The sequence below is a fragment of the Acartia tonsa genome, chromosome 7, assembly GCF_053477335.1.
Source record: "Acartia tonsa isolate MP-2025a chromosome 7, ASM5347733v1, whole genome shotgun sequence".
Taxonomy (NCBI): Eukaryota; Metazoa; Arthropoda; class Copepoda; order Calanoida; family Acartiidae; genus Acartia; species Acartia tonsa.
In genome coordinates, this window is record NC_137266.1 from 5,931,230 (window position 1) to 5,943,007 (window position 11,778).

The 11,778-nt window shown below is 30.4% G+C and overlaps 2 protein-coding genes across 3 annotated transcripts; one reads left to right on the forward strand and one right to left on the reverse strand.

The window, feature by feature from the left end:
* Positions 1-54: 54 nt before the first annotated feature.
* LOC145324737 (trehalase-like) lies at positions 55-2,189 on the reverse strand. Its single transcript, XM_080167342.1, has 5 exons — positions 1,929-2,189; positions 1,699-1,756; positions 1,227-1,263; positions 981-1,040; positions 55-146 (listed from the first exon to the last, which is right to left on the reverse strand). The coding sequence occupies exons 1-5, from the start codon at positions 1,945-1,947 to the stop codon at positions 72-74; spliced, it is 249 nt and encodes an 82-aa protein (XP_080023468.1). The 5' UTR covers positions 1,948-2,189; the 3' UTR covers positions 55-71.
* Positions 2,190-5,979: 3,790 nt separating this feature from the next.
* On the forward strand, positions 5,980-11,244 carry LOC145324738 (uncharacterized). 2 transcript variants are annotated; one of them, XM_080167343.1, is made up of 5 exons: positions 5,980-6,256; positions 7,640-7,737; positions 8,702-8,842; positions 9,198-9,296; positions 9,977-11,244. In XM_080167343.1, the coding sequence occupies exons 2-5, from the start codon at positions 7,648-7,650 to the stop codon at positions 11,114-11,116; spliced, it is 1,470 nt and encodes a 489-aa protein (XP_080023469.1). In that variant the 5' UTR covers positions 5,980-6,256; positions 7,640-7,647; the 3' UTR covers positions 11,117-11,244. The 2 variants fall into 2 exon arrangements, with proteins under 2 accessions (XP_080023469.1, XP_080023470.1); XM_080167344.1 differs by lacking the exon at positions 5,980-6,256 and adding an exon at positions 6,265-6,479.
* The last annotated feature ends 534 nt before the right edge of the window (positions 11,245-11,778 follow it).

The window sequence follows — 11,778 nt, forward strand, 5'->3', positions numbered from 1 at the left end:
CCTCTAAAAAATCTAAATAGACGAAATAAAAAAATTTTAGTTAACTCCAAAAGCATTATTTTTTTTGTAAATTATATAAAACATTTCCTTGTGAGTGTAACATTTTCAGAATACTTCATAGGCATATCGACAAATGTTTTACTGTCCTGAAAATAACAATTATCCTATTATATAAAGTAGTAAGCTTTTCTTTTCTCTAGCGAAGGATCTCGCTAACCGCTGAACATATATGGTTCTCCTTTACAATGAAGCTTCTTATATGTCCAGGGAAGGTTTTAGGCTATTTTGGTTTTTAATTTAGTTTTAGGCTATTTTTCTGCCCCATGTATACCCCTTTAGATAAAGATTCCCCTATATGCTAGGGGCACAGCCGCTAGTATTATATAAAATAGTAAGGGTTTTTCATTTAATGTCCTTTGTTTTGTGTTCAGTTATTTTTGGGATTGTGCATCACGAGAAATCAACCCCATATAAAAAAAAACTACACAACATTAAATTTCATTCATAATTTATTTTAGATTGAAGAGCTTCTAAGAGCGTACCTGCTAATAATAACCAACATAAATGTAAGAGGAAAAGGTTTAAAATATAAATTTTGAGCTTGTTTCTTATGTATAATACAAAGTAGAACGATGTTTATGTCCGTCTGAACCAAATGGGCTCTAATCTTCAGGGAATTTTCTACGGTTGGCCTGCAGTGATTTTAATCAAACAAAATTTAAACAAAGCCAGTAAGGAAAATGGGAGAAACCCACCTAACGAAGCCCCCCCCCCCCTGAAAAAGTTACCAATAGTTTTAGAAATAATTACGAAAGATTATACGTTCAATTTTACAGAAGCTTTTATCCTGGGTTTAATTTTGTCATAGATTAACTTGATTTTTTTGATAATATTTCCTATAGCTTTAAGAACAATTTCATATGCGAGGAGAGACTTTCCATTACCTCTAGCGGCGAAGCCACTAGTCCTATTTATATTACCTCAAATATTCCGAGTGTTTGAACAGTATGAAGAATACCAGAGAATGGTTTGCAGAAAATCTAAAAAAGGCCATAAAAATATATTTTAATAGCTAATATAACCATTTGATTATAAAAGTAAGTTCGGTATGTCAAGAATTTTATAATTTAACATTTAAAAATGTGCAGTTAAATACAAGAAAACAACACCCTTTGTATTAATAATAACATTATGTTTGCGTTAAACAAATTTTTAATAAATTGAACCTGATTATCACAGGGCCACTCATCGCTGGGAATATCACTTGTAGAATATCAATTAATTTTTTTTAGAAGTGAAGATTCTCTATTGGTTACTGTGTATTCTTATACAGTTTTTTACATTGATTTTTAATAATGAAAACATTAACTTTTTCTAAGTCGCTTTAATTTAAGATAATCTATTTCAGTATGGCTTCAAACCCGATCAATATCCTCTGGATTAGAACCGAGTCTCAGCCAACTTAAAAATCATAAAATTATTAACAGTTTTGATTTACCGGGACTATGGCCCCTCTGGTCTAATAAAACTAGTTTTTTTTATCCTATAATTTTTCATTTTCCGCGAAAAGCTGCCTATAATATAGATGGGACAAATTCATTCTTTCTTCTTATAAAATAAAATATATATAAACTAAAGAAAAATACTCTAAAGGCTTGTAGATTTTTGGCATAAAGATTATAATTGTATTCACTATACCTAGAAGAAACAAGAACATTTAGTTGCACAGATAATATTAGAACAGCTTGCAAAATAACTAAATATAAAAATAAACACTTTATGTAAATATATATATTTAGACTACATGAATGACACTATACCGATAAGGTTTTCATTAAAGTGAGGCTTTACATATATCCTAATAGTTTATTTATTTTATCATAAATTCAGGTCTTGGTAAGCTTGATAGTAAATAAAAGTAAACATACCTTTATGTGTAAAAAACATCTTTTTCTAGGTTAATTTTTTATCACTATTTATAATTGCTTTTTTTATCAAATCATATGCTGTAAGAGATAACTTTTATTTTTCACTTTAAGATTTGTTTACAAACATAAACACCTGATCAAAAATTACGGATATGAATTATGATTCTATAAAACTAAATGTAGAACAGATGAGCGTTTTATTAGGTCCAAGAAAAAAAATGAAAAAAAGAACATATAACAATTTTTTACTCATTTATTTTAATATATTAAAAGAGTTGATTAATTCGTCTCTCATTCTAAAGTTTTGAAACCCCTCATTAAACCCCATAAAGTTTTAAAAAATACGTTAAATTATCACTCTATAACCTTTAAAACCACCTTTTTTTACCCTATGCATATATATGTTCTACGAATTGTTTTAAAGAGAAATATCCCTTTCCCTGACTTAAAACTAAAAGCACTATCAGTGAAATACAATATTACATAATAACATATCTTTAGAAGAAAACAAAACTACTGAATGATACATAAACTATTACTTCAAGGATGATTCATATATTCCATGGGCATTGATTCACAAAAAATAATACAGAACATGCTTTTTTTTAAAGCGCAGATTTTCTATGATTAGGGTCGGTCCGTCCGTAACTTTGCATGGTGATTCCTTTAGTAGTTAGGTACGATTTAAAATGCGTAGCAACTCTATAATAATAGGTACGTTCACTTTAAACCTGTCGATTTTAAAAAAAATTGTTTGACAACAAATTTTCATGTGTTCTAATCATCCGATTGATCTGATTTTTGGAATATATTAATTCCTGGGACAACAAAGTATAATGTTATAAGCGAAGCAACTCTGTTATTAAGTCCTAAAAATGTATGTATGTCCATAAACATTATCCTGTATCAAGCAGTTTTTCAACAAATTCACTTACAATTTTGGTTCGACTCTTATACATTTATATTCTGATTATTCAGTTCTGACACTATACAAATGTTAATATCCGTTTGTCCTACCGTTTCAGTAATATAAATAGTTATTCCAAAACTAATCCAAAAATCTGATGGATAGGATAAATATAACAAACCAAAAAACAAATTGTACTAAAATAACTTTAAACATATTACAAAAAAAAGAAAACAAATACAATTTCAAATAGCAATTAAAGATATAAAACATATCATTCAAGTTAAAAAAATGATCGAATATCTTCCTACATTAGAGAACAAGTGTTTTGTATCTGAAGTTTCTAAAACTATGAAATTGATAGTAAAACTGTAAAAATCATCATTTGAAAACATTTTACTGTAGTGTTATTATATTGTAAATAATCGACTTTAGAGAAGTATTCAACATATTACGCTTACCTATTGATTTTATATATAACTCTATGTATTATATTTAAAACAGAATAGCACTCTATAACTTACTATTTCTTTTTAATCATATCTTAATTTAATTATGATAAAATATAAAAATATTATATCCATATGTTCTTTTTTCATTCGTGATTCTTAGGATGATTAAGTAAGTTGATTAAACAATATTGAATATCTTTTATTAATTTCAATGCTCTTTTTACTTTTTAAAGCAAAGTTCAATGCAAAGTTCAAAGCAAATTTCAATCCTCTTTTACTTTTTAAAGCAAAGCTTTTCTATAATTAGGGTCGGTCCGTCCGTGACGGATAGCTTTTTTCTGTAATTTAGGCACGTTAGAATTGTCCTATCGATTTCAAATTTTGCATGGTTATCCCTGTAGTAGTTAGGTACAATTTTGAAAGCGTACTTAGCAACTCTACAATTGTTACCAGAATGTCCGTACGTCCCTTTTCAAAATGTAGATTTTTTCAATTTTTAACAACAAATTTTATAGGATCTAATTGTTCGTTTGATCTTATTTTTGGTATACTGATTCCTGGGACAACAAAGTACAATATCTATAAGTGTATAGTCCAAAAAATGTAAGTATGCCCTTAAACATTATCCTGCATCAAGCAATTTTTCAACAAATTAGCTTACAATTTTGCTTTGACTGATTCTGATTATTCAGTTCTGACTGACTCTATACAAGTGTTAATGCCCTTTTGTTTCAGAGCTATTATATATAGATGTTGTCATCATTGTGTTATTTAGGAAGGAGGTTGATAATAATATATTTTTAAAAAAAATGTTGGGGTTGCCTACGGCAAACACCAAATTTGTTTTATCCAAATTATTTTATAAGAGGGGTAGGTAGCAGTACCCACCAGTACCCACTTTGTGTGAAAGTGCTCTTTGCTTCGCTTCTAAAAGATAGTCATCCTTGTTTAATTACCTAAACATATGTGTTAATATGTAGGTCAATAATTATAAATAAATATATTGATACAGGGAAAATTAAGTTCATAAGTAGTGCAGCAAAAAGAATGGTAAAATCTTATTTTAAAAATTCCTAAATCTTAAAGTTGGTAAATCAAGAACATAAAGTATATCAAGTTTACCATAAACAAGGATGACAGCATCCATAAAAGCGAAGCTCTGAAACGGTAGGACAAACGAACATTAACACTTGTAATGTGTCAAAACGACTAGCCGTCAAACTGAATAATCAGATTTAATATAAATGTATTTGTATAAACAGAATTATAAGGATTTTATAAGGACATACTTACATTTTTATAACTTGATTATAGATGCTTTGCTTGTAACATTGTACTTTGTTGTCCTAGGGATCAGTATTCCAAAAATCAGATGAATCAGATAATTATATCATATAAAAACTTGTTCTTAAAAAAATTAAAAATCAACATGTTTTAATTGGACGTAAGAACTTTCTGGTAATGATAATAACATTGCTACATTTTCTAATTTGTATCTAACTACTACAGGAATCACCATGCAAGGTTTAAAATCGAAAGATCAATTCTAACATGCTTAAATTAACTATCCGTTCCAGACGGATGTGTACGGACGGACCGACCCTAATTATAGAAAAGCTTCGCTTTTAAAAAGGCATTGAATTGAAATTAAAAGTTTTTAAGCTAAATTACATTTTATCGTACGATGTGACATAAAGAATAAAGATCCTATGTTTAAGGACTCTAAGACATACCCTTATTAAGGAGTAAATGCGCAAGGAAATAAATATGGGTATGTAGTGAAAAAATACATTAAAAATACTACTAATTTTACATAGTAAAATATGAACGGAAGGCCGTGCTTTGGACATACTCTTATAATACAGTGGCTAAGCTACAGAAATGAACAATTATGTATATTCTCACTATCTAGCATAAAATGAAATAGACAATGGTAAGATTTAGGCTGTTTATTAGTCGTTTCAATACCTGTCCCCATAAAGAAATATTGCTTCGAAAGAAAACATTATCCTCTATTTAAAACAAAAACGATAAATGGGGTAACCTCTCCCCCCCCCCCGCTACTCTCATGGAAGAAAATCTTATTTTCAGAAAGGTCGATCTCAATTAAATGATTATTAAAATGCTTTTAATATTGAAATAAAACAAATTAACAATAATAGGATTAAATTTTTATATGAAAAAGGATGACATTATCCATAAAAGCGAATCTCTGAAACGGTAGGACAAACGAGAATCAACACTCGTAGAGTGTCAGAACTTAATAATTAGAATATAAATGTATAAACGTCGATTTGTTTTGAAAAAATGCGAAAATACAGGATAATGATTTAGGCCATACTTACATTTTTTAATTGATTCTAGAAATTCTTCGCCTATAGCATTTTACTTTGTTGTCCTAGGAATTAGTATTCCAAAAAATCAGGTAAATCAAATTATTTTATCACCAAAAAGTTAACTTTTAAAATAGTTAAAAATCAACATGTTAAAAATTGGTGTACGGACATTCTAGTAACGATTATACAGTTTCTAAATCGTACCTTACTACTACAGGAATCACCATGAAAAGTTTTAAAATTGATAAGACAATTCTAACATCCCTAAATTAACGAAAAAAGCTATCCGTTCCAGACGGACGTACGGACCTACCCAATTATAGAAAAGCTTTGCTTTTTAAAAGATGTTTTGTATTTTTTTTTTGTATAAAAATCTATAAAATGCTTTCTGTGTAGGGTTAAATAACAGGGATTAATATTTTCAATTCCAATTTATTTCAGAAAATATTTTGCGTATGTTATCGTACATTTGTAATAATATATTCAATTTAAATTTGATATTTTATAAAAATATAATTTCACCCCCCTGGGTTTAAATATTTTCCCCTGCCAAAGTACGTGTACAAATAGTACAAAATTTTGTTAGTTAGTCGTTAGCATTTGATAGGAATAGAGCGGTTTTATCTGTAAGAGGTATGTAGTTTAATCTTTTAAATTTTTTTGTTTCAAAATTTGACGTATTATTTTCAGTTTAGTTTGTTATGTTTATCTTATAAATTCATAAATGAGAATATTTTTTTAACGCATAGTAATTTAAGTAGCTTTCAGTGGATAGTAAAATTATTATTCGTGTAACTTTGTTAATAATATGATAACTGATTTTACAGAAGGCACCAAACCAGTCAATTTCCAGCAGGTAAAAGCGAAGCACTGAAACGGTAGGACAATCAGACATTAACACTTGTATAGTATCTGAACTGAATAATCAGAATTTAAAAGTATAAGAGCCAAAGCAAAATTGTAAGTAAATTTGTTGAAAAGCTGCTTGAAGCAGGATAATGTTTATGGACATACTTAAATTTTTTGACTAGATTATAGAGTTGCTTCGCTTATAATATTGTTCTTTGTTGTCCCAGGAATCAATATACCAAAAATCAGATCAAACGGATAATTAGAACACTTGAAAATTTGTTGTTAAAAAAGGAGAAAAATCAACATGTTTAAAATGGACGTACGGACATTCTGGTAATCATTATAGAGTTGCTACGCTTTCTAAATCGTACCCAACTACTACAGGAATCATCATCCAAAGTTTGAAATCGATAGGACAATTCTAACATGCCTAAATTAACGAAGAAAAGCTATCTATCTCGGACGGACGTACGGACGGACGTACGGACGGACGGACGTACGGACGGACCGACCCTAATTATAGAAAAGCTTCGCTTTTAAAAATATTTAGAACAATAAAATAGGAATTTACTTCTGAGAAAATATATTCCAGAGGAAATTATTGGTATTCGTTGCGAAGCTTTTCTATCATTAGGGTCGGTCCGTAGGTTCGTCTGTCCGTCCGTCTGAAAGGGGTAGTTTTTTTTCGTTAATTTAGGCATGTTAGAACTGTCCTATTGATTTCAGACATTACATGGGGATTCCTATAGTAGTTAGGTACGATTTAAAAAGCATAGCAACTCTATAATCTTTACCAGAATGTCCGTATTTCCATTTTAAATATGTTGATTTATAAATTTTTTAACAAATTTTTATGCGATATGTGATAATAATCAGATTGATCTGATTTTTGGAAAACTGATTCATAGGACAACAAAGTACATTGTTAAAATCCAAGCTTTTCTATAACTAAGTCATTGACATGTAAGTATTTCCTTTAACATTATCCTTTTTTTTAAGCAGTTTTTTTAACTAATTAACTTATAATTTGGTTTCATACTCTGAATAATCAGTTCTGACACGCTACAAGTGTTAATGTTCGTTTGTCCTAATGATTCAGAGCTTCGCTTTTATGGATGTTGTGATCCTTGTATTATCCATTATATTATTTTTTACTACTTTTAGGTTATATAATGAGGCTGTTCTTTTTGCTAACAGCCCTTTGTTGTTGTTTAAATTTCGCCAGTGGAAGAGAGGAGAAACGTATGTATTCTCAAATTAAGGTAACTTTTTCTATGAGCCTAACCCGTGCCTATGGCTCAACAAGTAGCGCAAGGTTCTGATCTCAGTCTGACACCGTGTCATAAATAAATACGTTAAAAATGGTTTCTACTGCGGCTATGTCAGATGCGCGGAATAAATAGTTAGTGTAGGGGGAATGCCTTGGCCCGAAACAGGCGCTACTCATTACCATGCATATTTACGATTTCTCAGATAAAGGTCGTGCAATCAAAGGGTTGGTTGTCTGATGGGTGTTGGTACCATAGGCGATTGAGCGCTTACATTGCAATTTAAAATTTCGGTGCCTGCTCATGTGGCTTTCTAAACCTTTCAACCTACACAGTATCAAAAAAAAAAACCTAACCTGACAAAAAGTAATAAACAAACATAAAAAAACAGCCCACATTTTAAATGCATTTTAAACTAAAATAATTTTGCCTCCCCATCAAGTAGTGAGTCTATTTTTTTAAAGAATCCACCTCAGCTTAAGTCGAAAGTAAACAATACTATCGTCTGCTAATAATGTTCCCTTTTAAGATTTGACGAAAAACCGGGTCAGAAGCGTAATTTAGATATAGTATGTCTAATAGTCTATTATTGGCACTTGAGGGCTTGTTTATAATGCTATTATTTGTTTCTCCCTTAGCCTGTGGCGAAGGGTTGGTATACCCCCCATGACTTTTATAAAGTTGACTTTCTGGTAACTATTATTTAGTTGCTATGCTTTCTAAATATTACCTTACTCTCTTAGGAATCACCGGTCAAAGTTTGAGATCTATAAAAAAAATACTAACATGTCTAAATTAATGAGTAGAGCGAACGAAAGGAAGGCTCTAATTATAGAAAAGCTTTGCTTTTAATATTTATTATTTTAGGCTATATTCTCATTCTTAATACTCATTAAAATTTTGAGATTGATGTCGTCTTCCTTGTCTATTTTCTTTTATTCTTTTTTTTTTATTTAAGGCCTATTATTTGCTTGACTACTTTGGTGCAGTTTGTTCTCAAGAAAATGCGAAGGATGTACAGCAGTTCCCTGAAAACAAGTCATTTGAAGTAACTTTATGCGATAGAGTTGTTGGGAGCTTGATGGACTTTGAGAGATTTGTAAGTTTCTTTCTTTGTTGTATTATACTATTTCAAGTTGGTTGTGTTGACTGTTCGTACGTCTTATTAATTAAGATTACAGGATGTTTGTCTGTGTAATTGTACCAATGGACTGATTTATGGTTTTAATTTCCAGTGAATCTTTTTTTTTTGGTTGAGGGAAGTTTTTTCAATAATTTGTAGGAGTACATGACAAATCCCATTTCAAGTTCTCTTATAGAACTTAAGGAGCATTAACGCCTAAAGTGGCATAATGTCTGTATGTATGTCTATTAGATCTTTTAAGTGGCTCGATTGATCATTCAACTAATATTTTAATTATTGTGTTTGTTATTTATTAGTTTATTTTATTTAGGGTAACGAGTTTTGTGTTTGTTACCAGAACTTTGATTCAACCTGGGAGAAGCGCTGTGGTACCTGTCAGGTTCAAGTCAGAATCAGATATCAACCAAAGGTAACTTAGTTAACACTTTCAAGCTCTAAAACTATAGAACTAACTAACATTAACACCTGTAGAGTGTCCTAAATGAAAAAAAAAGAATATAATATGTAAAAGTCGAAAAAAAAGGTTTGTTTCAAAACTGCATAAATTGTTTGATATTGTTTAAGGATGATGATATGATTAAAATAAAAGCATTTATTTAAAATAATTATAGAAAAGCTTCGTTTAAAAATATTTGACAGGCTACATGAAACGTACTTTATAAAGAATTACTTCGAATTTGCTTTCTGAGCTGGTAGAATTTTATAGAATATGGTGAGAGGGGGGGGGGAGGTGTTAAGGTTCTAGGTATGATCATTATGTCATTAAAGAATGCTCTGTACAAAATCTAGTGGCTTCGCCCCTAGACTTAGTTGGTGGTAGTTTTGTCTTGGGTTGTTATAAATCTTTTATAACCCCTTACCCTTTTTTATTTAAAAAAAATATTTCGTATTTTTCTGTTTTTTTTTAAGTTGGAAGGGGGGGGTGGATGTTACACCTCCCAAGAAAACAACTGTACAGCCAGTTTATTCAATTAATAGAGCCCAATTGGTTCAGTGGTTACCAATATCTTAAGTTTCAGATAGATGGCCAGATGTAATTATTTTCCAAATTCAAGCTTTTATTTTTATAATAATTTCTTTTAATTTTAGGGTTATGAGCCAAAAATCTACAAACATGTAGACGCTCCTGTTGATACTGAAAATCCTGAAACTCTAAATAATGAAAGTGCTGATGAAGATTCAAATGATGCCGATGATATCCCAAATAAGACCAACGAAGATTTTACTCACATGGCTGAAATAGCTCCAATAGTACACGCTAAAAATAAAAAGCCACCAGTAAAAGGAAAACTTTCCAAAAAGGTTAAGAAAAATGTTGCTTCTGAAGTTACCTCCGAAGATTCAAATGATAAAAAGAAAATGAGAAATACAAAATTGAAAGAAATGAGAGAAAAAATTAAAGCTGCCCGTGACACCACTGTTAACAAAGTAAGAGGTAAACTTGCAAAGGCTAATTCCAAGCAAAATAAGCATTCTAAAACTTACGGCTATCAACAACAACATTCTAAAACTTCTTCTGAAGATTCTAATGTTGATATTCCAAAAAAGACTGATAACAAGGAACAGTTGAAAGAAATGAGAAAAACAAAATTAAATGAAATGAGGGAAAAAATCAAAGCTGTTAAAGGTGAGAAATTTGCTCATGACACCACTGGCAATGAAGTAAGAGGTAGACGTACGAGGTATAAGGCAAAGAAAGATAAATCTTCTAAAACCCCATCTGAAGTTTCAAATGATGCAGATATTAAAGTTAAAAAACCAGCAGTTAAGAAGGGTTTGAAAAATCTTCCAAATGTAGGCAAAGATGAACATCAGAAAAAGCGTGCCAATTTGTCAAAGAAAGGTAGTAGACACAGAAACAAGAAAACTCAAGATGCATCAAATGACATACCAAATCATTTTGAAGTTGATGAAGCAACATCAGATTCATCAATGGACATCCCAAACCAATTTAAAGCTGAAGATGTAAGTGAACAAGCTCCTAATAAAAATCCTGCCAATATGTCCAAGAAAGGCAGAAGTCATAGACACAAGAAACCTCAAGATGCATCCAACGACATACCAAATCAGTTTAAAGTTGGGGAAGCAACATCAGATTCATCACAAGATATCCCAAACCGATTTGAAGCTGAAGACGTAAGCGTTGATCATACAAAAGCCCCTAATAAAGGAAAACCTGGTAGAGGAAAGGAAAAGGGAAGAAGGAACCAAGGCAGACATTCCAATTGAGCAACATTACTTTTTCTCTGATTTACATTTTACTTGATGATATTTATAATTAGTTAGTATTTATGTAATTTACATGATTATGTATTTTAAACCTAAATTTATGAATAAAGAGTATAAGTATTGAAAAATTGTTTTAAATATTTCATTAAAAAAAGGGGCTTTTCTACAATCATAGTCAGTCTGTTCGTACGTCCGTAACAGATTGCTCTTATCGTTAATTTTAGCATGTTCAAGTTGTCCTATTGACTTTAAACTTTGCATAGATCCGATTTAAAAAGCGTAGCAACTCCTTAATAGTTATCTGAATGTCAGAACGTCCATTTAAAACCTATTAATTTTTAACAATTTTGGCATCAATTTTTCACTAGTTATAATTCTATCTAATCTTTTTATCTGATTTTTGATATACTTATTCACATGGGAACTAAGTTAAAATGTTCTAAGCAAAGCATCTCTAATCGTGTCTTAAAAATGTAAGTATGTTCTTAAACAGTACCCTGTATTTAAGCAGTTTTGAAACAAATTAACTTACAATTTTGTTCAGACTTAAACATTTATATTCTAATTATTTAGTTATGACACTCGATAAGTTTAAATGCATGTTTGCCATATTGTTTCAGAGCTTCGCTTTAATGGATGTTTTCATCCTTTACGTTGTCGAC